Source organism: Pagrus pagrus (assembly GCF_965226575.1).
Source record: "Pagrus pagrus genome assembly, chromosome: 22".
Classification (NCBI taxonomy): Eukaryota; Metazoa; Chordata; class Actinopteri; order Spariformes; family Sparidae; genus Pagrus; species Pagrus pagrus.
In genome coordinates this window covers 4132407-4157431 of record NC_140204.1, presented here as the reverse complement: position 1 = coordinate 4157431, position 25025 = coordinate 4132407, and the positions used below count along the sequence as shown (strand labels likewise).

General features: G+C 42.5%; 1 protein-coding gene across 2 annotated transcripts; it reads left to right on the top strand.

Annotated features, from left to right (window-relative positions):
* The first annotated feature begins 1102 nt into the window (after window positions 1-1102).
* Window positions 1103-24621, top strand: LOC311251905 (uncharacterized protein). Of its 2 annotated transcripts, none has more exons than XM_084344573.1 (35): window positions 1103-1200; window positions 3571-5859; window positions 7239-7300; window positions 7887-7925; window positions 8335-8547; window positions 8775-9172; window positions 9387-9535; window positions 9815-9949; window positions 10342-10440; window positions 10577-10614; window positions 10747-11909; window positions 12129-12287; window positions 12393-12427; window positions 12709-12861; window positions 13024-13155; window positions 14044-14082; window positions 14280-14405; window positions 14491-14617; window positions 14732-14902; window positions 14997-15031; window positions 15317-15478; window positions 15609-15743; window positions 15957-15995; window positions 16091-16231; window positions 16493-16587; window positions 16696-16719; window positions 17403-17838; window positions 18018-18071; window positions 18322-21660; window positions 21765-21873; window positions 22704-22814; window positions 22935-23228; window positions 23340-23456; window positions 23557-23678; window positions 23769-24621. In XM_084344573.1, the coding sequence occupies exons 2-35, from the start codon at window positions 3871-3873 to the stop codon at window positions 23829-23831; spliced, it is 10503 nt and encodes a 3500-aa protein (XP_084200699.1). In that variant the 5' UTR covers window positions 1103-1200; window positions 3571-3870; the 3' UTR covers window positions 23832-24621. The 2 variants fall into 2 exon arrangements, with proteins under 2 accessions (XP_084200699.1, XP_084200698.1); XM_084344572.1 differs by having other exon boundaries at window positions 1105-1200; window positions 3416-5859.
* The last annotated feature ends 404 nt before the right edge of the window (window positions 24622-25025 follow it).

Sequence of the window (25025 nt, the reverse complement as noted above, 5' to 3'; positions counted from 1 at the left end):
CCCAAGTTATCTGTAAAGGCTTATCAGATTGTTTGTTTCATCAAATGGCATCACTTCCCGCTCTTGTTTGCCTTAAAGGCTGACCAAAGTTTAAGCAATGACACAGGCTTCAGGCGAGCAGTCCACCAAAATCTGTTTCAACACAGTGGCTGAATCTTTGCTCATACTAGATCTACAAGGCCTGGTTTTCAAAAGGAAGAAGAATGTGTAGAATAAAAGAAGATATCTCTGGTTCTATTCTAAAGCTTGTGATCATTTGTTTTTTTAATTGTCTATAATCAGTTATTATAACAGTGTTAAAGGAGTGCAACGCAACACCAGTAAACCTGCAAAGCAAAAGGTCGACATACCAAATACTGAGATATTCTGAAATTCATGGACATTTTTCTTAGTTTTAAATTTTTCACTCAAATTGTTAAGCTCATCATTCATAATGAAAGAAATCGTTTTGTATTTGTATAAACAATTTGTATAAACAATTTTGCTGTATTACCTGTCAATTTCTCCCAAGGGGGATCATTAAAGGAAAATCCTATCTATTCTTAAACAAACTGACCTTAAAGGACAACACAATTTCATACTGTTTTACTTTGTTTATATGTGGCGGACCCTGCCACCTTTCTAGCTTCAAACAGTGTTCTGGGATCTTATTTTCCTCTGAGAGATTGTTTATTCAGTTATGGAACAAAATAAACATTTCATTTTTATCATGAAATTGATCATTTTTATCATTACCTCATTTATATTGTAAATATTAAAATTCAAGCTTTTTTACCTTCCAAGATTGTATATATATATATATATATATACACACACACACACACACACACACACACACACACACACATTATATTATATAGGCTTAATAATGACGAATTTCCAGTGTGATATTTCATAAGGTTTATGACAAACTGCGACTTTCTCAAGTTAGAAAATTATCTTTTAAATTGACAAACATCATATGTGTGATTAAAAGCATAATTTAATAAAATAATTAAATTAAAAAGGTCCCATGAGGTAAACCGGAAGGGGCGTGACTTCAGCGCTCTAGTCTTCTAACGATCGTGCTTTTACTCTGAAGGCTGGACACAGCGACCGGAAGTGTATACGATTCTGTGCACCCGGAATTTCCTTCCTGACAACAGCCCGAAGAAGAATTCGAGCACAACAAATCCGCAAGATACACACAAATAACGGAAGGTAGGCAACAAAAACGATGTTACAACAACACAAAGTTAACCGGAAACCCTGTTTGGTACGTGTTTGTTGATATACAGACCCTCCTGAAGACGACCGTTAGCGGCTGCTAGCAAGAGCACGAGAAACTAGTGTAGCCATTTTAGCTCTGTTTGGCTTGCGAGCGGTTCGTAGCAAATGTTTTAAAATGAAATACAGACAACACTGCTATTTTGTGTTTGTACTTCAGTGTGATCTATATCTACAGATCGATTGCCATCCTTAACGTCAGTGATGGTTGGGCTCAGGCCTGTGAGTCGTGCCAGACTGCGACGCCAACCTAAACCGTTAGCATGAACTGGAAATATTGACCTGCCTACCTGCCATTCATTACAGTGTGCTAGCAATAAATGCTACTTTCCAGGATTTACCACTCTAACTGTGTGAGAGAAGTGTTATGATATACACTACTCTAAATTAGTTGGGTGCATGTGCATGAATATACAATAAAAGTCAAATGACATGTGTTGCATTATTTTTTGGGGACCCAAAATAATCACAAAATAAAACTATGCATAGGCCACAGGACAAACAATCAGGTGAATCATTAAAGTATCCCCATATGCCCAACTCATTTTGAGTAGGGTGCATGTGCCCACTTTAAGAAAATGTATATTGTTGGCTATAGCTATCTGTGATATTACAGCTGATAAATGGAGTCAATAACATGAAGCCAAATTGCCTTCATTGACTTAACAAGCGCTGCACATACACACACTGATACAAAAATCTGAAATATTCTTATCTTATTGGTATCAGCCACGAGAAGCAGGTAATTATTGTTTGGCTTTTGGAAGGGTAAGTGGCCTGGTTCGGCCGATGTGGAGATGGTTGTATTCAAAGAATCAGCACAGGGGATGTATTTGAGACTGGGCAGAAGACATACATATGCCAAGGGAGGACACTTTTCCAGTTGAGTAACTGTGTATTTGTGGGTGTGGTCTACAAAGGAGAAAATAACAATATATAAGAATAACTGTGATATATCATACATTATACTCAATAATCCCATTTACTGCAGCCCTTTAGATCTAAATCACTGGCAAAGTTAACTATAACTTCATGTCATATGTATATATAATTTCCTGGTTCTGACTTGACACGTACTACCCAGGTCTCTTAACGGCAGCCAAAGTATATTTGGTGACCCATCTGAGTTTTTAAAAATGTTTCTATCCCTCCAAGAAAACAACATCATCTGCGTTCCATTAACGAGTTGAGAGTGTCCCCTCCGACCTTTTCGTTCTACTGTTGTGAGAAAAGTACATCCAGCAAGGTCTGGAATGCCAGAGAGGGCAGTTGTATGAGACACATCCCTCCCCTTCTCTCCAAAAGCCAATAGTCTGCTTTGTCGCAGCCGAACTTGGAAACATATCAGCTATTGGTGGTGTTTCGCTGACATAGGTTGCGAGTGAGATTCACAACAGTTTCAACTGATTTAGTGCGGCTGCAGACAGACTTACCAGACTAATAGGCATAGGAGAAGAGGTTAAGCACAGGATTACCAAGAAAGGTGAGGTTAATTGAAGATAAGACATTAAACTCATATTTGGCCAAGTGGTCTGATGGGATGTCCTAACGACGTGACGTCACGGCACTGTGCATGGAGTTAAAAAGATACTGGTGTCTTGAAACCATGCAGATGTGTAGTAGAAGTTTTACTTGTTTGGGACAATGCGTTTCAAACCTTATTTTGGGGGTTATTTTGGGTTCAGTACTGTCCTTCAATATGACACTTCAATATGTAGGTGCAGGGCATCAAACCAGCAACCTCCTGATGAGTGGACGATCTAATACCTGAGCCACAGCCACCCTGTGAGTGTGTGTTCTCATTTGTGTGCGTGTGTGTGTGAGACTTCCTCCAAAGCAAATGCAAGCGCTAGCCAGATCAAGATCTTTATGACATGATGCGTTGGCGGTCATGAGAAAGAGTCCTTGTTCTGGGAAACACTACCGCGTTTGTCAACAAATAAAAGTTTCTTGTAGTTACTTTAAAAATGTTTGTGTGTTTTGTGTAACTGCTGTTGCCAAACCGCAACTGTTTTCACCAGAAACGAGCAAGGAAAGGAAATTAATGAGCTTCTGCTTGTGCTGGATGTTTTCTTTTAACAGCACTGACCTTGTTTTCTCTCTTTATCTGTGCTTTGTTGCTTTTGCCTCCTCTGTGCTTTCTTACTAGTTAAAAGCAAGAAGTGACGGAGTGAGTGTGTCCGACAGAAAGCACCAGAGGGGATAACTCCAGACAAGACCTTTCAGATGATGGATTCAACCCATCCAAGAAGCTGAAGCCCAGTCCCATTCAATAACCCCTCCCTTTGTTTCTTAACTTTTCAGCTTTGCATTGCAATCAGAGTACTGTGCAGCTTCTCCTGCTCCGGACCCCACAACGAGCCCTCTACTTAGAGGGCTCTCAGGGAGCTTGCTCGGGATTGGTTCCGGCTGCCTCCTTGTGGATGACTCAACTGAAAGCCCAGCTAGGTCTGACGCCGATATATTACGCTGTTGCTGTTGGCAGCCAAGCTGCAAACTTTACAGCCAACTGCCAACACACCGGCTTCCTACATATCTACAACACCCCCCTTCTCAACTGCTGAGACCATCAATCTCCTTAAACTTCTAAATCTCGCAAACACCATGTCCCATCACCTGTATGATCCCTTTGCCGCTGAGAACCAAAGCTCTACCCAGGGGCAGTATGGACTCCACGGTCAACAGGCAGAGATTGACCCTCGGAGGGGAACTTCTCGCCTTGGACCTGGGTCCAGCTTCAGTTCTTCCGGAGCGTCCCCTGTGATTCCTAACAACTCTGGAGGAATGCTCCCATCTCTGATGTCTCAGTCAATGAGCTACAGGCCTGAACAGAGTAGGGCCATTATGGATGCAGACATAGAGAGGTCTATAGACATGCATATTAGTAGAGCCAGAGAGGAGTCAAGGGTTCCTGGTAATCCAGTGCAACGGCCTATAGACCAGGACATTCGCTTTACCAGCACACAAAGAGATGAGTTTCGCTCCTCAAGCACCGGAATGACCTCCTACCCACTGCCCTCAGCCTCTGTCTCTCTAGGACATAGACACTCAGATGTTGAAAGTACCAGAGGCTCCATGGACTGGTCGAATTACAAAAGGCCCACCGCTGATGACTCTAAATTTTATCAATCATCTGCTTCTTCTAACTATGCAGGTGGTAGTGACGGTAGGTTTCATGCCCCCAGTGAAAGAGAACGTGAAATGCAACCCATCCCAGGGTTAGGTGGTTATGACTACCCAGGGCCAGACAAACCTGCGACCCCTACAGAGTCCGGTCGACCTAAGTACACCTCTCAATCAGCTGCTAACATCCTTATGCACTTTGGACTTGAAAAAGAGGACTTGGAACATCTTATCTCCTACCCTGAAGACCAGATCACCCCTGCCAACCTGCCATTCATCTTACGCCAAATCCGTATCGAGAAGGCCAAGAAGCCTACATCTGCAGGTCAGTCAAAACCTTACCCTGAACCCCAGTCCACCAGAGGTGTGAGTGGAATGGACAGTCACAGTTTGAGCACTTCTGGGGGGGCAGGGATACGTCAGGAAGAAATCTCGTCAGCTGTTCTTCAGCCAAGTAAAGTGATTGACTATGGACATACTGGTAAATATATAGGAGGGGTTGGAGATGAGATTGGAAAGACTAGTGGCAGCAGGGCTAACAGTTGTGGGAGTGGAGGTATGTTGCTGATGGACAATTATGATGCTCCTAGACACAGTCAAGAACCACTGCTAAAAATTACAACAGAGGTGAAAAGCAGTGCCTTGGGTTCTTCCCGTCAGCAGGCAGGTTCTGTCCCCAGTACCAACTTTTCGTACACTTCAATACTGAAATCTGTGGCTCCCTCAAGCCATGATCAAACCACACTATTGCAGACCCAACCAAACCAGACCTCCAAAACAATACCCAGCTCTTTCTCTGTGCCAAATAAAGACACAGACATCAGAGTTCTCAAGACAGAAGCCTCCAAACCCGTTCCTTTGAAAGAACCAACGTCGGATCGCCAGTCAACATCAAAAACCCAACCACCCACCAATGTGCTCCGGGGGGTGCATCCCGGCCGAACTGGCCTAGTGCTCTTTGACAGTAATAACAAGAGTGGCACTAAGAATCAGAGTAAAACTCGAAGTCAAGGGTCAACAGTTGCTGAGCAGATGAAAAAGCAGCAGCAGTCGCAGAAGCAGCCAATTCAGCAGAAGCCACCAGTGGAGCAACAATCAAAGCAACAGAAGCAGCCAGTATCGCAGGCGGGGCAAGTTATGTGGCCTCCAGTTTTTTCTGCAGCGAAATCAATTCATTCTCCTGCCGTTATCGCCAACGTCACTGATGCTCCACGTGCCATGCAACATCCGATGTTTATCCCTGGTGCCCCTCGTCCCATCGTTATTCCTCAAGTTCTGCCTCAGCTGATCCCGCCCCTGATGACCTTCAATCAAATGATGCTGACAGCTTCTAACCAGACGCCTCCAATGAAGATGGCAGTCTCCAAGGGTCTTCCAACACCGGTCATGATGCATGACTATGCAGCTGCCTCGCCGAAAATCTTTCCACATACCTGTTCTCTGTGTAACAAAGAATGTACTCATATGAAGGTGAGTGGAAGAATGCACTCTGTTCTTTCTCCCATTAAGAAACTGTCTGTTGGTTATTTTTTCAATATCTAAAACTTGTTTTTTCTGTTTGTAAAATACCAATTTTAAATGGGTCATTTTTTGTTTTATCACTCTGTTGTCACTCTCACACGCACAGGCCTGAAAAACACTTGCACAAATGATCCATACACGCATTATTGTTTGTAGAAACATAAGATCAAGGGGGCTGCCACATAGTGAGGCGCCCCGAACGGTAAGGGGTTCGATGCCTTGCACTGACACCTCTCCAGCTACCAGGCCACACTATGTGCTGACTGGATTGTGCTGGACTTGACCTGGCCATCCGCCGGTTTTCAAGCCAAGAAACCACAAGCTAATAAGCCCGTCACCAAAAAAAAAGCTGTGTGCCGTTTTTCAAAATCGAGCTTGGATGGCAAACTTTGTGAGAGTCTTAAATCATTTTGGTACAAACTAAATGTCATGTACCAAAATGGTTCAACAATGCCGGTCACAGCTTACTGTTTTATCTGACTCAATACATTTGACTTGACTGTCTTTAGACTTGCTTAGAACATCGTTGTCAAGTTTAAACAGATGAAATGTTGGTGTGTATTGGCCGTTGCCAGATGTCTGTTGCGGCGTTGATATTAACTGATGGGATGTGACCAACTCCTGAGACTGTTGCTGAAAAAGGAACTGGGGCTTTGAGGTCGTTGTGAGGAAGAATCTGCACATCTGAAGAACTGGTGCATCAGAGGATGATGGAAGCTGGCTGATCCCTTTTAACTCAGTTTTTGGCCTTTGTCTCAGTTTATATTCAGTTGAATAATTTGAAATAATTGTTCGTGAATGATTTTTTTTTTTTCATGCCATTTGAGCCGTCAATGATGCATTTTGTTACTTCATTTCTGAGAGTTGGTGTCACCAGCAGGGATTTCTTTTTTTTTTTTTGGACCATCTGTTTTTGATTACTTTCCTCCTTTTGGAACAACAAATTCCTCCCCTCTCCAGTTTCTACATGTTCCTGCCTCTCCTCCAGATGTCTCTACCTGTGTGTTTTTGTCCTGATCCATACCTGTGACCTCTGCTGAGATGACCTTCACCAAACCCCAGGAAACTTTATGATACCACATAAGACTGAAGAACAAAACTTTCAAGAAAAGGAGCTTTTTGTTTTGATTTTCTGTTACCACTGTTTTTGTTATATTCCATGATGAAGACTTGTTGCCCTTGAACTCAACTTGACTACAAAGTCACATAATTACAGTGGAGGATTTGTGTTGTCAGTGACAAATAATAGTTGAGATACTGATGCTGATGTCAGTTTTAATGATAATGAGGCCTGTTCTAAATGCTGTGTCTGTTGTTCTGACTACTAGGATTGGATCTGCCACCAGAACACCAGCCTTCACCTTGAGAACTGCACACTCCTGCGAACAAGGTAAATCCTTTTCCTGATTGTTTGATTATCATTGCCCTTTTCTTCATCTCTTCGGGGGAAACCAACCAGGATTGGACCAAAATACTGTAGAGGAAACACTGGAGAGAAAAAGAGAAGTTGTAATACTATAACCTCTTTCTCAGGATTGTACTTGAACCATTGGTGTCTCACCTCCGCAGCATGGTGACACAGGCTGCATAGCTAATTGTTAAGGGCCCATAGCGCACCTTAACATCCTGTGGTATTAAATTGTGTTCCTTAAATGGTCTTTTTTGAACCCCCATTATTGGGAGGCTAGTGGAACTTGAACTTGCCAGAGTTTAGGTTTTCTTTTTAGAACGTATTTGTCAAGATAAACTACAGTCAAAAAGTCTGAGACGACTAATCAGTGGTTGTTTTATAGCTATAGCCTGCAGCACCTGTACAATTCCTCGATGTCCTTTGACTGTAGAAACATCACCAAAGTAAAACTGTTATATGACCACCTACCTCCGTGCAGACACCTTCAGCTTTTGTTGGAAAAATATTGCCCGTTTGCTATTTTAATAGGTGTGTTTGAATTTGATTTGATTTTCTTTTTCCACAGATTCCCAGAGTGGGATGGTGAGATAACACTCGGGCCCAGGTAAATTTCTTAAGCTGGGAAGACCTGCCACTTTAATCACTTAAACAATTCAAATATTCAAACAAGATGACTGTGTACTCTGTGCAATTCTGTTCTCTTTTTTTGTTGACACTAAGTAAATCTGTCTAAATGAAAAGTAAGAAGGATAAACTAGTAATAATGGAGCCACACAATCTGGAAGATACCAGTAGTATGGCCTGTCTGTTCTACATCAAAGTTTAGTTTTATATCAGAGCAGTCTGAAGACCACAGTTTCGGCCATAACAGCTGATCAAAACCTCTGACATACCAATTATTTGTTTAGCTCCAGACACATAGCGACCACACCAGTTTTCAGCCAGTGCCCTACTAATAATTTTTTTCTTTCCTGTTATCCACCAATGTTTTTCTTGTCCATTGCTTTCGTCAGGGCTGCAGGTAAAGACACCAAGGCCTCAGCCTCAACCTCTGCACCGACCTCCCAGCATCGTCACCAGAGGAGCAGGCATGAGAGTAGTTCCCGCTCCCGCTCCCGCTCCCGCTCCCGCTCATCCAGCCCCCGCCACAAACGTGGCTCGGAGCGTAGAAGGGAGAAACGCAGCAGCCGATCGCAATCGCCACGCACCTCCAGATACACTCGCAGGTCTGTCAAACATGAATTCTGTTGTTAGAAATAACATTGATGAGCAGAAGAGATATTTGTCACTACCTGTTTGTGATTTTTTTTTCCTGCAGAACATTAAAACATCTGTTTCAACATCAACATTAATTTAGTCTCTTGGGATTTTCTTTCTCAGCACTTTAAAAATCTAGACTTGGGTTGAATTGTTTGAATCTTTTAATAAATGATTTCGTCCATACTTTCTTTAGGTCCAGGTCTCGTTCTTACTCCCCGCGGTATGACCGCCCAACCTCCTACCGCAATCGGTCACGTTCCAGGAGCCCCGAGAGACGATCCTCGCCAAGGAGGAGAGATGAGAAACGATCATCTCCAAGGCGGAGCCGTGAGAGACGATCGTCACCAAGGAGGAGCGACGACAGACGATCGCCACCAAGGAGGCGTAATGACAGACGATCGCCACCAAGGAAGAGCCGCGACAGCCGATCGCCAACAAGGAAGAGCCGCGACAGCCGATCGCCAACAAGGAAGAGCCGCGACAGCCGATCGCCATCAAGGAAGAGCCGATCATCCACAGAGGGGTCATCTCCTCATCAAAAGAAGTCGAGCATTGCAGAGAGACTGGCTAAGAATCTACTAGAAACATCAGGTGTGAAGATTACTAACATTTTAAGCTCTCCAGGACCTAAGTATAGACTTACTTTTAAAACTTACTTACTTACTTTTTAAAACTTTTATGATAACATACTGTATATAAATGCATGCCAAAAATACACATTTTTGTTGTGTAGTTTTATATATAATATTTAAGGAATACTTCCAACCACCAAACTCTGCAATTTTGTCTGACTCTTTCCTTCTAGCTGTCCAGTCTCTGTCAAAACGGTCTGACCTGGAGGCCATGGTTAAAACTCTGACTCCTGCCCTCCTGGCTGAGATTGCCAAGTTGGAGTCTGCCTCTTCATCCTCTACAGCAAAGAAGGAGTCGAAGCCCAGCCTACAGAAGAGCAAGGCAAGGTCTACCACCAAAAAGGGAGAGTGTGTGTGTGTGTGTGTGTGTGTGTGTGTGTGTGTGTGTGTGTGTGTGTGTGTGTGTGTGTGTGTGTGTGTGTGTCAGGAAATGTAACACTTTGATAAAAGACTAAACTGAAACTTTGACTTTAATTTTTCATAGTTGACAGATTACATTGGAAATTTTAAACACACGCAATCTTGTCTTTTGTCCGTTTGTGACGGGCAACACTACATTTGGTCTAAGTTTGTGTTTTTCTCTCCGTCTGTCTCAATTCAGTCTGGTAATTCTTCAGCTCCAACCATGGTGAGACTACAGGGGATTTATAATTCTATCACACACAATGACTTGGCTGACCGTGTGGGGCAGTTTGGAAAAACCAAGTCGATTATAATGTTTCGGGCCATAAGGCAGGTATGTGTTTCATTCAGTTCGATCTATTCATCTACTAGCTTGATCATGTAATTGTGTAAAATGTCAAAAATGGCTGTTATAAAATGGCGAGACATTTGATTGATTATCGTAGGAGACTTAATGTAACCAGCAAATACTCCAATTTGAGAAGCTCGAACCACTGAATTTCTGACATTTTTGTTAAATGGATGGGAATGGAAGGAATTGTTTTGCAAAATTGTAGCTGTTTAACCAGTTGACTAATGGTTTAAGCATTAGATAAATTATAAAAGGATATACTATAATTTTGCTCATATGTCTACAGAAATGGAACTGGAAAGATTACAAATAACTAATTCAGTCTGTTTTTTGCTAAGATATGAATATTTGTATGTTCATGTGTGCACATGTAGGCAAACGTGTGTTTTGAAAAGGAGGAAGATGCTAAAAAATTGAGAGACGTAAAGATCTTCAGTGTGAAGGGACTGACAGTAAATGTTGCCAGAGAAAAGGTATAACACTTTACATCTTTCTCTCTCTCTCTGTCCCTTGTAAATATTTATATTTTGTCTGCTGTGGAGTGGTAATGGTGTCAATAATCAAATTAATCAGATTAATTTAAAATACAAAAATTCCCTTTGTTTGCAGGAGACTGTTACTAAGGAGCAAACAGAGCCTCCTCAGAAGTAAGATGTGTTTTAACAAACATCTGTTTTCTCAATGTATTACTATAAATTTTCAATTGCTGCATAAATTTGCATGAACTTGACCCTGAACTTGAGACTCTCTTTCTCCATACAACTCCATTTTGTTCACAGAAAACCTGCCACGTCCACCACAACCACCAAAACAGGCGAAGTTACCAGTCAGAACATTGCTGCTAAAGGGTCAGTTAAAGCCCTAACAACTGTCACAAAATCAAAAGCCTTGGTCTCCAAAGCCAAAACCATCTCAACCAAGCACATCACTAATACGGTAAAAACAGGAAAGTTGCCTGTGAAGGGAGCTGTGAAAAAGGCAGCGGTGAAGCAAAAAAAATCCTCCGTATCAAAGTCCACAGATCTTGAAAATCTGCCTGATGCTGGTCACTCCAAACAAAAACCTGTACCTGAAAAGTCTGGAGCCAGTGTTAAAGAATCTGTTGTGGTGCCGAAAAAGACAGCTAAGGGGGAGGTGCCAGCAAACAAGACTGTTACTCAACCAACAAAAAGCAAAGACAATGTCACTGAAGCAAAGGTCAGGGCTTCCAAAGTTGAAAAAGCCTCAACTACCCAGAAACCCAAAACTCCAGCAGACAAGTTGGCTGCAGCAGAAGGTGTGGTAAAGGAAAATGTTGAAGAAACAGCTACAAAGGCTATGAGTGTGCCTTCCAGATCAACAGCTCAAGAAAATGAGCCCAATGTGGAAAAATCCAAGCCTAAAGAATCTGAAACCAAGGTTCAAGAAGCTGTGGTGGTGCCGAAAGACACAGCTGAGAGTGAAAAATCAGCAGAGAAGACTGTTGAAGAAACAGCTACACAGGCTGTGAGTGTTTCTTCAAAATCTACAGCTCCAGAAAGTCAGCCTGATGTGGAAAGTTCAAAACCTAAAGAATCTGAAACTGAGGTCAAAGAAGACGTGGTGGTGCCGAAAGACACAGTAAATGTGACAGTTTTTGAGCCTGAGCATCAAGCAAAACTTGACAAAGCCAGTGACGCCGAGGACGTGGAACCAATGCAGCTTGAGGAAACAGGAGTTGAAGAGGCAGAGCCCATGGAAGTTGAGAGTTGTGGCGAAGGCAAAGGGGAAAAACCCAGCGAGAGTCGACCAACAACCAGTGCAGTCGAGACCCAGCCATCAGAACACTCTGTCAAAGAGTCTTCTGCACAAGGACTGGAGACCAAGACAGAGGCTTCACAAATGCAACAGCAGGCTGCAGGAAGCCCAGCTGTCGAAGCAAAGCTGCCAGGTGGTGGAGTGCAGACAAAGACAATGCATAAAGGTATGTTGGAGAGCGGATGGATGGGCAGCCGGTGTTTGAATGTGGCATGTGAGGATTATAGAGAACTTTTAAAGGATAACATTCAATATAAAACAGGACACCAAGATACTTTTAGGTCTTCTGTCAGGCCTGTCATTTCAAACAACAAGTAAAGTAACGTCTATTCATCTTCAACCTTAATTACTCAAAGTAATCTTAATTAAATCTGATCTTTTGAAGACCCTGTGACAGATGAAGCACCAACCAAGGATTCCTCTGCCCCAGCTGCCTCAGTAGTCAGCGAGCAGCCATCGGCAGCATCCGCACCGTCTTCAACTGCAGTTACTCCTCTGACTATTGGGGAAATGGTAGAAAAACACCTGCATACAAACAGAATAGGTAAGACATCCAAGAAAGAGACTGCGTGTATCAGTCACAAATGTCTGCATGTGATCATAAATTTAACGTCTTTTTTTAAAAACATTCTCTTTGTCTCCCTTTCAGTGTGCCTCAAGTCGCAAACCCTCTTCTCACCAAGAGTAGGTTTTTTTTTAATCATTTGTATGAAGTATTCAGTATACAGTATTCAGTATTCACACATGTAGACTTCTTAATGTTATAAATTAAACTCTGGGGGAGGAGGTTGTTCTAAAACAGAACAAGACCTCAGCTTTTGCCATCAAATGAAGATAAAACCTAAAATATCCTTATAAATGTGACAATAATACAACATTAATTGTTCCTGTTCCTTTATTTTTATTGTCAGACTAACCTCAACCTTTATTGTCCTCCCCTCCCTTTCTTTCCTTAATTTTTCCAGTTTTTCCAACTCCATAGGAAGCATGTGCTCATAACCAGACTGCCCAAGTATGAGGATGGCCTCTATACAGAGGAGGATGTTGCCAAACTGCTCATTCCATATGGGTTTCATTATGCTGATGAAAACATCAATATTGTTCCTCAAACACAAATGGTAGGTACCAGGTTATAAAACTGCATTGGTTTGACCTTCAGGCATTACAACCTTCCATTGCTTTCACACCCAACCTCATTTAATCATTTATCACAAGTTTCAAAAGTACTTAAAAGAAGGAAATAAATGTTCTAACACTCTCCAATCTGGTTTTACTCTCAGGCCTTCATCCGGATGCCATCAATGGAGACTGTGCACAACTTACTGACCAAAGTCAAGGAACAGAAAGGCGTTGTGTTCAGAGGGTCGAGGACCCGTTTCAGTGTACTGGGGAGCGACATCGCGATGGCACCGGTAACTGCATTTTTTTTAAATCACTGAAAAACATGCATATTTATTAAAAAAAGAGCAGAATGTTAAATTTCCCCAGAAAGCAAAACCTGAAGGACAGGGGAAACTAACAAAACAATGTACAAATCACGAAAAGGGTCAAAGCAAATTGGTCCCTCGAAGTCTAAAAGGTGGCGGTGGGAATACAACTCCCCATAGCCACCCACTGATTTTATCAAAATGATAGACGGGCAATTGGACCCAAAACCAAAGGTGAAGTGGGAGTCACTGGACAGGGGGGAAACAAAATGTATGAAAACTGGCCAGAAGAAGAATCTCAAACACAAAACAAAGAAAACCAACTGATGGTGTTGACTCCCTGGAGACAGACGATCAACTGAGCAGGGGAACTGCAGCCGCCTTATATAGCCTCCCAGTAAACTGATTGCAGTCAGCTGAGGGAACACCACAGGTGTACCCAATAGCTCCTGATGACCCCTGAAGTAAATCTTGGGAAATCTCTGTTCACAACAGGACCTTGAGGAATCTGTACATAACATGATTTTCCCCTGGATTGTATGACCCCATCCCAAATAGCTAAATATTGTTGTTTGTTTCTGTTGCAAGATGTCGCTGATCTCTACGGTTTGAAGTAGTACATGTCCTCTGGAGATGATTTTAAAAAAACAAGGAACAGATGGAGAAAACTGATGTGAATCTTCTCCAAGATTTCAGTATTTAAAATAAATATCAATGAACTCAGATTATTTTCAAGAAAAAATCCAAAAGGCCACACAAGCACCATTTATAGTCATACTGTATGTATACAAAGACACACTCTTTGATGCTTTTCTATTGTAGAAAAGTATCCTATTTTTTTAACACTGCCTGCTCTCACATGTCTGTTTTTAGCTCGGGTTTTACAAATTACTGATGAAGCTGATGATATCCGTAAGTAATACGCGCACACACACACACACACATACACACTTAAATCCTTTATCATTGGTAAACTGCTTTAAATTTTGTGGCAGAAAACGCCCCCTACTGTCAGATCTGACTTCCTACGTTTGTCTCACCAATATACTGTATATATTCAATGTGATAAAAGCCTGTTCAAATGAAATGACTTCCTGTTTTTGACACAGCCTGTGCTTGACGAAGGAACAAAAATAATCTTCATCAGTAACATTTCACCGAGCGAGGCCAGGGAGCTCAGAGAAACTCTGAAAAAAATGGGTTCGGTCAGCAACTTCCTGCCTCTCCTCAACAAGGTATAAACAAACACTTTGGGCGTACACATACTTTTAAAAAAAAGACTTTCTGTTAGTCTTAGTTGTGTGTGCTTGTGTGTTCCAGGTATATGTAGAATTTGACTGTGAAAGCGATGCTGATCGGCTCGGAGTTTGGTACAGTCTCCTGAAACAATCCCCTGGACACAAAGTCATCAGGCTGAAAATACCAAACAGCACCTGTACATCACCGCGTAAGTGGGTTTTGTAAGTTATGAAGAATGTACACATGCGATATGAAAAAATAACAGCAAATTCACTTTTCAAATATATTGAAATGGCACTTTGTTTGTTTGTTGTTTGTGCAGCGCCAAGGCTTCCTGAGAACGCTGTGCCGGAGGTCAAGGACGCAGTCGACGGAGCAACGATCCCGCTGACCAAATGTGGTGTTCCACAGGGCAGCATTTCACCATTTTGGATCACGATGAAAACGAGTCCCTATCTGTTCCCTACCATATCTCCTTGGTTCATCATCCCAGGTAAGAGAGACAGTTACAGGTTTGTTGCTGCCACCTTTACCATATTAACTCTTTCAGTGAGGTAACTGTGCCTATGTTCATTTTTCACTCCAAGATTACCTGACAGTCAGAGGAGAGGAGGACATCGAGGTAAGCCCTTTTTTCTCTTGTCAACTTTACTTGATTTACTTGCTTTGATTCTTGCTCAGTGTAGAAGACATTTAGTTAGCAGCCAGAGCAGACAGTCGCTTTCAGTGGTTAAAATCACAAATGTTACCGAAAGCATCACATTTGTGTTTGGAAAGTTCTTCCCAACATGACTGTAGAAGATCCAAACTATTTTTGATATCCATTGAAGCAAGAAGTGTGTACAGCTGTTATATCTGCAAAAGGTTGGCTCCTGTTGAGTCAAAAATTAAATGTTGTGTTTTCAAGGAGGCCAGTCGTGGTTCAATGTTCCCCACAATCATGCTGACCGGGTTACCAGAGGGGAACTACGAGCATGAGGACGTCGCCAGGCTGATCTGGCGGTATTTCCCAAAACTGAGCCTCCACTCCTTGTACTACAACGTGACGGTCTTAACGCTGCAGAGGAGGGTGAGGAATAGAAGCTGAAGACCGTTGCAAGCGCAAATATTTTAATTACACTGTTCTCAATCAAATAAAGCTGTGTTGTTGAATTGACATTGTTTCTCCATTTCTATTTTTCCTTTTTTTTAAACTCCAGGCCTTTGTGTTTTTCGCTGATTGGACTGCCTGCTGCAATTTTGCCCGAGATCACATCAAAAATCCTGTTTCTGTCCAAGGCTGCACACTCAATGTCCACCTTGTCTTGCAACACATGACTGTCGAATCCAGTGAGGTATGAACACTGAGAAAAGCACCAGAGGGTGTCCTGTGAGCTTTAACACTGTGCCAGGAAGAAAAACAATCAACTTTCAGGATAGAATTCAAGAGGAAATCAAGAAGAATTATTCTTTACTTTGTCATAAAGGATGTTAAAAAGGCAGATATAACTTAATGCATGTATTTTTACAGCATCTGTGGCAATTCATGATCTGTAATCTATTTGCAGGAGACAATGTACAAAACTCTGATGAAGTTGAGTAACGCTGTAAGTCATTAATCATTTATCTAAATCTTTTGTCAAGAGAAAGCAGCTGTCTTTGCATCACTGAGCCTTAACACCAACGGTTTCTTGTTCTTCAGGGAGTTCCCGATCAAAAATCTCTGGAGGAGCGGCTGTTGTGTGTGGAGACTTCTGAGACGTCTGTCGACATCATCAGGATGGTCATAGAAGTGGTGGCATCCATTGCCAGCTTTGTGAACTTCCTGCCGCTCGCTAACAGGGTACAAACACCTGCACTTTTCATACATCCTACAGATTAAGTTGAATTGTGAAAGCATAGATTTATTGGATGTAACTCACCATAATTTAAACCATAAGAAAACCAGCTGTATTTGTCATTTAAAGCAAATTAGTTTGCATACAACCATTTTGTTTGAATATACTGTACATCGTCACATCCAACAGATTCTTGTCACTTTTTTCATCTCTTCCTCTTCTCTGTCTTTTTACTCTCTTTGTCCACAACTGTCGCTCTACCTCAGATATGCATTGAGATGGTGGACTCCAGTGGAGTAACACAAGTGGTGGAGAAGCACAACTCTTTCTCACCTGGCTCTATAAAAAGGCGTTCAGTTTGGTATGTGTGTCTTCATAATTGCTCACACCTCATGTATTTTTTTTTTCTTTCTAATCACCCATCTTCACAACTCAACTGACCGATCCTTTTTTTCTCGCCTCTGTCCAGGAGTAAAGTTCTGCGTTTTGAGACGTGAGTATATCACGACACTTTGCAATTCATTCCTGTCCAGTTAAGAGAAAGACAAAACAAGTTTGAGTGGCCAAAGCATGACAATAAATGATGGGTCCAATGTTATACGATGGACGGGATTAGCTGGAGGCCCCATGTCACCTTTCATTGGACAGATTTATGTAGAACATCAATGAGTTCAAGAGGTTAACAGCTGCAACAATAAGTCTATTATTTGATTAGTTCATCAACTAGAAAGGAAATGGGCAACAATGTTTTGAATCTTAGTCATGTAGGCAAAAATGCAAACATATTCTCTGGTTGCTGCCTGTTTGGTATGTCTGTTTTAAAATCATCAAAAACCTAATTACTTTGTTTTTGGAAGAAAAACATGGAAATTTGATCATGTCAACAATGACTTTGAGGAAATGAGATGGACATCTTTCACCATTTTGAAGACCAAACAATTAATTGATTTATTGAGAAAATGGTCTGCAGATGATTCGATATTAAGAGTAGCTAGCTACCAGTTGCAGCACTAAAGTTATTACAGGAAGAGAAAAGAGGGATTTTCATTTGAAAAAATAACTCACTGGCATGTATTTGTTATAAACAAAAAGCAACTCAGTGACACTAGATGAGCACATCCCTCCATTTAATTTGCAACTAACAGTTCTTTTCTGTTTTTTTATTTTGTATTTTAGTTTGAAGAGCCTACAACAGCGTCTACAAGATGCTAGTGAGATCGACATTGAACCAGAACCCATCAATGTCGAAGCCAAGCCCTCAGATGTGGAATGTCAAACCCAGCTGCCGCCTTCTTCTGCTCTGGAAACCAGTGGTCCTGTTGAGGAGCCCGTCACAGCAGAACCAAGTGCAGCTGCCTCCATAGATGTAGCAATGGAGGAGGATGTTGGGAAACCAGGAACTGAGATCACCACAGACTCCACTGTTGTTCCCGAGGCAAGTGAAGAGGTAGAGAATGTAAAGGGCGAAGAGGAGCCCTCAGACACAGTGCCCAAGCCTGAAGAAAACTTTGCAGAGCTTTCTCAGCTGGACGAGGACATTTTCAAGGCCCTGACGGCGGCAGTTCGCCAGCACAGACTCATCCGAGGGAGCAGGACGCAGAGTGAGGACGAGGTGAGGTTGATTTTGTACCTGTTCCATACAGTCATACAACTTCACTGTAACGTTTTGAAAACCGGGTGGTTATAATTGTGACTGTTCGTGCTCTCAACCGTTGACCCTGCCCGATAAATATCTCCCCATTTATTTCATGTGACACTAATCCAGGAAAACTGATTTATTTTTATGTTTAGAGCACCAGTGAAAACAACACAAGCTCAAAAGCTGAAGACAAGCCTCAAAGAACGGTAAATTGCTGTGATTTATATTCCAATAAACTTCATAGTCCCTTTTACTGACTTACTTTAATCTTTCATCTGTCCAAGGAAAGAATCCTGATCACCCTGATAATGATTTTCTCTGAAAGTCATTTTCAGCAGTCCTTGATAAACAATTGCATGCAATGAATTAAAAGGTCGACAATTTATCAGATTACTCTTTAATAAGCTAAATGACTCATTGTTTCAGTGATTGATTCCTTCTTTGTCCTCTATCCAGGGTCAGGATGATTTTACAGAGGATATTGTTTCTTCAGACACCTACCTTCTTGATGAGCAAAATTTTGACATGGAAGATTTTGTCACTGTTGATGAAGTCGTTGATGGGGGGGAAGATAAAAGCTCCAAGCCTCATAGCTCCTCCTCCTCTACAGTGAGAAGAGAGAGGCAAAGCTCAGGCGTGTCTTCCAGTGGCAAAAAGACCTCAACAAGGTCTTCGAAAGATTCCAAGAACTCAGCCTCTTCCTCATCCTCCTCATCTAAGTCGACTAAAGGCTCAAGCTCCTCCGACTCCAGCGCTGTGTCACCAAAAAAGTCAACTGGCTCATCTGAGCCCACTAAATCCCCTGACAAACCCTTGTCCTCTGCCAGTGTCAGTAAGCCTTCCTCCTCCTCTTCTTCACAATCCACTTCCTCCTCTTCTTCAAGATCCACTGAAATCCCATGCTCACCTGGTCAGAAAACACAACAGAGCAAGACAAAATCTCCAGCAAAATCATCAAGTACTGCATCTTCTGGTCGTAGCACACGCTCATCTTCTGCTGCACATGAAAGGGAAAAGATAACATCAGCCGCAACTGTTGAGGCATCAATAAAGACTCATCCAGAACTGCTTAGAGAGGAGGCAAAAGACTCAGAGGGTGCACTAGCAAAGTCTGACCACAAAGTGTCAGCAGAGGGCAGTGCTGCAAAAACTGTTGAGTCAGAGACAAAAATAGAAACATCATCAGAGATGCATCCACCTTCACAAGGACATGGGGACGAGTTGAGCCAAACCCAGAGTCCGGAGATTGATGTTAATGTCAATACACGGAAGAAAAGAAAACAGGAAGGGAATGAAGATAATGTTGACAAACATACAGAGGAGGACGACGACTGTGAAAACTACCAAATCCTTGATTCACTTGATCAAACAGATAAACAGATGGATGATGGGGACCAAGACGGCAGCTCTGAAACCCATACAGCTGTACCTGAGGAAGACCAGACTTTGCATGAGGAAAGTTCTCAGGTGTTGGACAGTGTCAATGATAAAGGCAAAGCCCGCCCAGAGGACGACAGTGAAATGGAAATTGATGGTTCTCTCCAAGTGCTAGACAGTGTTACCGAAGACCAAGCAGCAACACGTCAAGAGGATGGTCACCCAGACCAAGATGATGGTTCCACAGTAAACCAACTGTATGAGGAAGCTGCAGGTCCAGTAGTCGACAAATCTCATGAACAACCTGCAGTTAAAGATGCAGTAGAAGATTCCAAAGATATGGAAAATCCTGTTGAAGATGAGCAGTGCAGTGACAACAAAGACAATTTAAAAGACCCTGACAATGACGATACTGAACAAGAAACCTTTGAGATATTGGATTCAATTGATGATCAGACTGCAACAGAAGATGACAGCCAACAACCTGAAGCTCCCTTCAAACAGATATCTAAAGAAGACATTAGTCCCATAGAACAAGAGGAGGACACATTCCAGGTAATTGATTCTTTGGAAGATCAGCCAACGACTACAGAGAACGAGCCAGAGACCGACAACAAGGAAAAAAGGACCAGGAAAGGGGAGGCGACTGCTAGAAAAGATGGACCTTCAAGGAGGAGTGGCCGCACAGCCACAGCATCTAGAACTGAAGAGAAGGACAAATCTCCAAAGAAACAGGACAGGGCGGTTAAAAAATATGAGACACGGACAAAGATGGACACCGCTGCAGGAGTCTCTAAAAAAGACAAAGAGATCAAAGAGGCCACTGAGGAGATGATGTATGAGATAGTAGATTCTGTTGAAGATGATCCGGTTCAAGAAGCCGCCACCTCAGAAAGGTCTGGTCGAAGAAGGAGTGCAAGAGGGAAGAAGACAGAAGTGTCTGAAAGACCTATCAGGGACAAAGACGCTACATACGAGATTTTAGACTCTGTAGAGGAAGAGACTACCGAGGAGGAACCAGCCGTCACAACAAGATCTACAAGAGGAAGGGAAAGAACAAGTAAGAAAGATGCTTCAAATGAGAAAACTAACAAAGAGGACACCCCAACAAGAAGGAGGCACACTCCTGCTGGTCAGTCACAGGAACGAAGGGAAGAAACACCAAAGAAAGAGGAGAAAGCCTCTCCGGCAAAGAAAAGTGGCATAAGAGAGGTAAGTGAGGACGATGCAACCTATGAAGTATTGGACTCTGTGGAGGACGAGGTTGTGAAGGATGATCGGCCCGCTAGAGGACGAAAAGGAAGAAGGGGAAGACCAAAGAAAGAGGTTAAAACAACTGTAAAAGACAAGGTCACATTAAAGAAAAGTGACAGAGACGCATCTGAAAAAGTGGCAGAGGAAGAAGATGCAACATATCAGATTCTTGATTCTGTGGAGGAGGACACCACCGACGATCAGCCCCCAACAGGACACTCGGAGAGCTCTAGTATAGGAGACATCTCAAAAAATGATGACAAGCAAACTACAAGCAGTGCATCTCTCCCAGGACCAACCAGAAATGAGGAGGAGGAAGAACCCATGTATCAGATCGTAGATTCTCTAGAAGACGATGAAGAAGAGCTGACTTCCACAGAGGTGCCCGATAGGGAGAGGAACAAAAAAAGCAATGAAAAGACATCAACTGAAAAAGGAGACGCATCAACACACGATATAAAAGCTTCGGAAGCATCTGAAAAAGTGATGGTCAAGGAGGACAGACTGTATGAGATAGTTTTAAAAGAGGATCCACCTGCTGCAGAAGAGGAGAGCACATCCAAAACAGAAATTAAGAAAGAGGACAAATCACCTCAAAAGGCCCAAAGTGATACTGAGAAACAGGAAGTGGAAAATGAACAAAAATCAGCAGAAAAAGACGACAAAACGAGCACTCTGGTGAACCTGGACGAAGTGAGCGAGGATGAGGAGGATTACCCTGACGACACAGCAGAGGAGGAAGAGCTGAGGAAGAGGCAAGACGCCACAAAAGAGAAGCAGATCACCAAGGAGCGGGAAACAAGGGGGACCAGGGAGAGGGAGGAGAGGGAGCGAAGGAGCCAGAGCAGCAGCAAAGGAGGAGGTAGCAGCTGTGGACGAACAAGGAGGTCCAAGGAGAGGGGGAGGGAAAATGAGGAGAAGGTGGAGGTTGACACCGATGACCTGGTGACTCTGGATGAGGTGGGGGCAGACGAGGCTGGAGAGGAAAGTCCTCCGGAGAGCCGAGAGAGGGAACGGGAGATCATGGAGGGAGAGCTGCAGACACTCGTCACTCTGGATGAGTTCGTAGAAGAAGAGGAGGAGGATGTTAAAGTGGAGCAAACTACGCTGGAGACCCGCCCATCCCTCCAGGAGGACGAATCAGTGGACTCCTTCAACCCAGAGGTAAAAATTAACATTTGAACACATCGACATTTTATCTGTGAAGCACTGTTAAACCCAAACAAACAGAAACACTGATGCTGAAGATCTCTTGTGTCTGTCTTTAGAATTTAGTGACTTTAGATGAAGCAGGCGGTGATGAAGAAGAGAAGCCTGACGAAGAGCAAGCGGAGAAAACCTCAACATCTGCTAAACGCAAACATGATGATGACACAGGTGTGTGTTACTCTGTCTACACATAATACAGTATAGTAATTATATTGACTATGGCTTCATTCCATTAAGTGCTCCAGGATGTCTTGGCAGTGAGTGCAGGATTTATGTTAGCTGGCATACTCTGACTTTTTGCCAGAATCACATGTAGTCCGCCAAGAAATATACCAAATAAATTCATTAATACTATATTAAGTTACCTACTGTTTGACCCATAATGTATTTTGCCACAACAACTCAAAGATAAACTTAGATTACGCAAAATTATTCAAGGCAAAACAAAAAATACATTCACGAGATTCAACATCCTGCTGGTGCGTTTCTTAGCGGGATTTTGAATCTCATGCCACGTTTGACAATGCCCCCGTCCACACTGCAAAAGCTCTTGAGGAGAGTAACATGAGCTCAAGGCGTCAGCCTGGACTCCCAAATTCCCCAGATCCCAGTCCAATCAAGCATCCATGGGACACGCCATACCCCAAGTCCAATCCACGAAGCCCCAACTGTGGATCTGATTTGGTTCTAACCCATCAAGGCATGGACAGGATCTCTGGGGGTGTCCTGTGGTGTCTGGCACCAGGGTGATTGCCGTGACTCCTTCTAAGTCCTGTGGGTTGTGAGATCGGGCCTCAGACGGATTGATATCTTAAGAATTTGAAGGCTCTTTCAGGATCCTCATGCCATTCCTAAGCAGCTTTTGTGGTGTCATCAATCGTGGGGTCCATATGAACCCACAGGTTTCCCAGCAGAACATTTTCTTTTTCTGCGTTGGAAGGTGGAAATTCTGCTGATTGAAATTCATCTGAAAATTTGCTTTATTTGTCCTTTTCTAGAGGAAAGTATGAACTTTGTGACGGTAGATGAGGTGGGAGAGGAGGAGGAAAAGGAAACGGTTACAACCAGGACAAGAGGTCGTGCCAAGAAGAGAACCAGACCGACCCCTGGTAACATTAACACACATTAATCTTTAACACAATCATGTCATCACCCAAAATCTAATCTGTAGACACTCACAGAAACGTTACTTTTTGAAACATGAAAGTTAACAAAAACTTTTACCACAGTGAGAAAATCTACCAGAGGGAGGAAAGTGAGCGCAAAAGACAGCATAGAAGAAGAAAAGGAAGCACTTGATGTCTCCTCGTCATTGGACAAAGATCCTTCTACGCTGTCAAGTGAAGTTCCGCCAGAGGTCCAGAAGAAAGAGGAGGAGGTGGAAGCTGCGAGTCAAGCCGACATCAATGCTGCCTCTGCTGGGCAGGAGACGCAGCCGGAGCACCCTGAAGACCAGACTCTGGAGGAATGTGTGGAGGAAGGAGAGGAGGAGAAGGAAGCAAGGAGCAGGGCGGACATTAAAGGTACGGAGAGCTGAAAGGAGCAGCGACTGAGGTCATTTTGATCAAATCTTACTTTGTGATCGTCAGGGCTTTAATGATTTCTGGATTATTGTTTCTTTCCCTCTTCTTTAGCTGTGAGTAAACGCAGGAGGGAGCTTGTCGGACCTGAAGCAAAGAGATCTCGTTCTCAGTCTCCTTGTGTCTCTGCTGACTTCAAACTGCCGCCGTTCAAACCCAACAACCCTCTCGGTGAGACACACTTAAAAATACTCTCATTCATTGTTTGAAAAACAACACAAGATGAAAATGTGTTTTTCTCCTGTTTCGCTCTCACTGTCTCCCTCTTCAGGTCAGGAGTTTGTGGTCCCTAAATCAGGGTATTTCTGTAACCTCTGCTCGGTTTTCTACCTGAACGAGAGCACCGCAAAGGACGCACACTGCAGCAGCCGGAGACACTACGACAACCTGGAGGTACACAAAAACACCTGCACGACATTTAAACACACAAGAACTCACAATTGGCCTCACGTTGTTGTTGTGTTCTCTCTCTTCTGTTTTCAGAAACATCATCAGAAGCTCGAACAGGAACCATCACGAAGTTCTCACGGCTCCGTTTCTGATTGATCCCGATTGTTGTTAAATGTACAGAGCTTAGAAAATCAATGAATTGCTTTCTGTAAATGATAAATTATGGAGCTACGATGTTAAATATTGTAGCATGAGTTGTCTCATTGGGATTCACTGCTCCGCCCAGAGCTGCACAGTTACAAGCCGAGTTTCAGTCAGTTACGGTTACACCAGTAAAAATCTAAAAAATTTACTTGATAAGAGAGAGCAAATTAATAATGATGTACAGAAGGCAGGTGACATGGATCTGATCCGTACGAACTAAGGAGACAGAAATGTCACATTTCAATGTCATCTGTATTTATACATGTTGTGAATTCCTCATATCCATGTTTGCTTTCATGTGTGTTTTGTTATACTTTCTGTTCTCATGAATTCAAAGAAATATTATAAAAAAACATTTAAAAAAAAACAGAAATGTCTCACGTCTTTCATGACTGGAGAATTGGCGCCACCAGCCGTTAATCTCAATGTGTCCAACTCTGGGGGAAATGGCTGCAACGTAATTAATGTTACATCCACAAAATGTTTCAACCTTCCAACGGGTAGTAGACCATTCTGATATTTCTCACCTCTACCTATCAGAATGGCTTACAGCTGCTGTAAGCACAAGAAGAGCTTAAGTAGTTGGTCTAAAGACTCGTAACAACTGGGGTGATGTAACACATGAAGAAACTCTCAGAAATGGGAATACATACATTATGCACACAATGATAATGATGTATGTATAATACATGTCAAGGAAATAATATGAAACATTTTTTTTACGTTAAAATGTCTAAAATGACTTTTTTGTGCTAGTATTATCTTTGATGTTTCAAACAATGTTCAAACACCCAAAAATGGTTTCATTTAGTCGCCTGACTTTGATTTAGAAACTACCTCCACAGTATGAAGCATCATGTTGAGAGACAAAGATAATTGACATGCAGTACAACATATGTCTGAACGGGCTTGAATCTAATAAACATTGTGAAGAGTGAGCATGTATGCAAGTATGAAGAGACTTTTCAAACTGAAGTAACTCCAGTTATATTCCTTCTGTTTCCTCTAAATCTATGAGGAACACTGCTGACAGCTTGTTGCTGGAACAAGTTTATTGATGCAACAATGGTCAACCAACTTTTAAAAATACACACACACACATATATATACTATATATTATATATATGTATATGTATGAATAAAAAT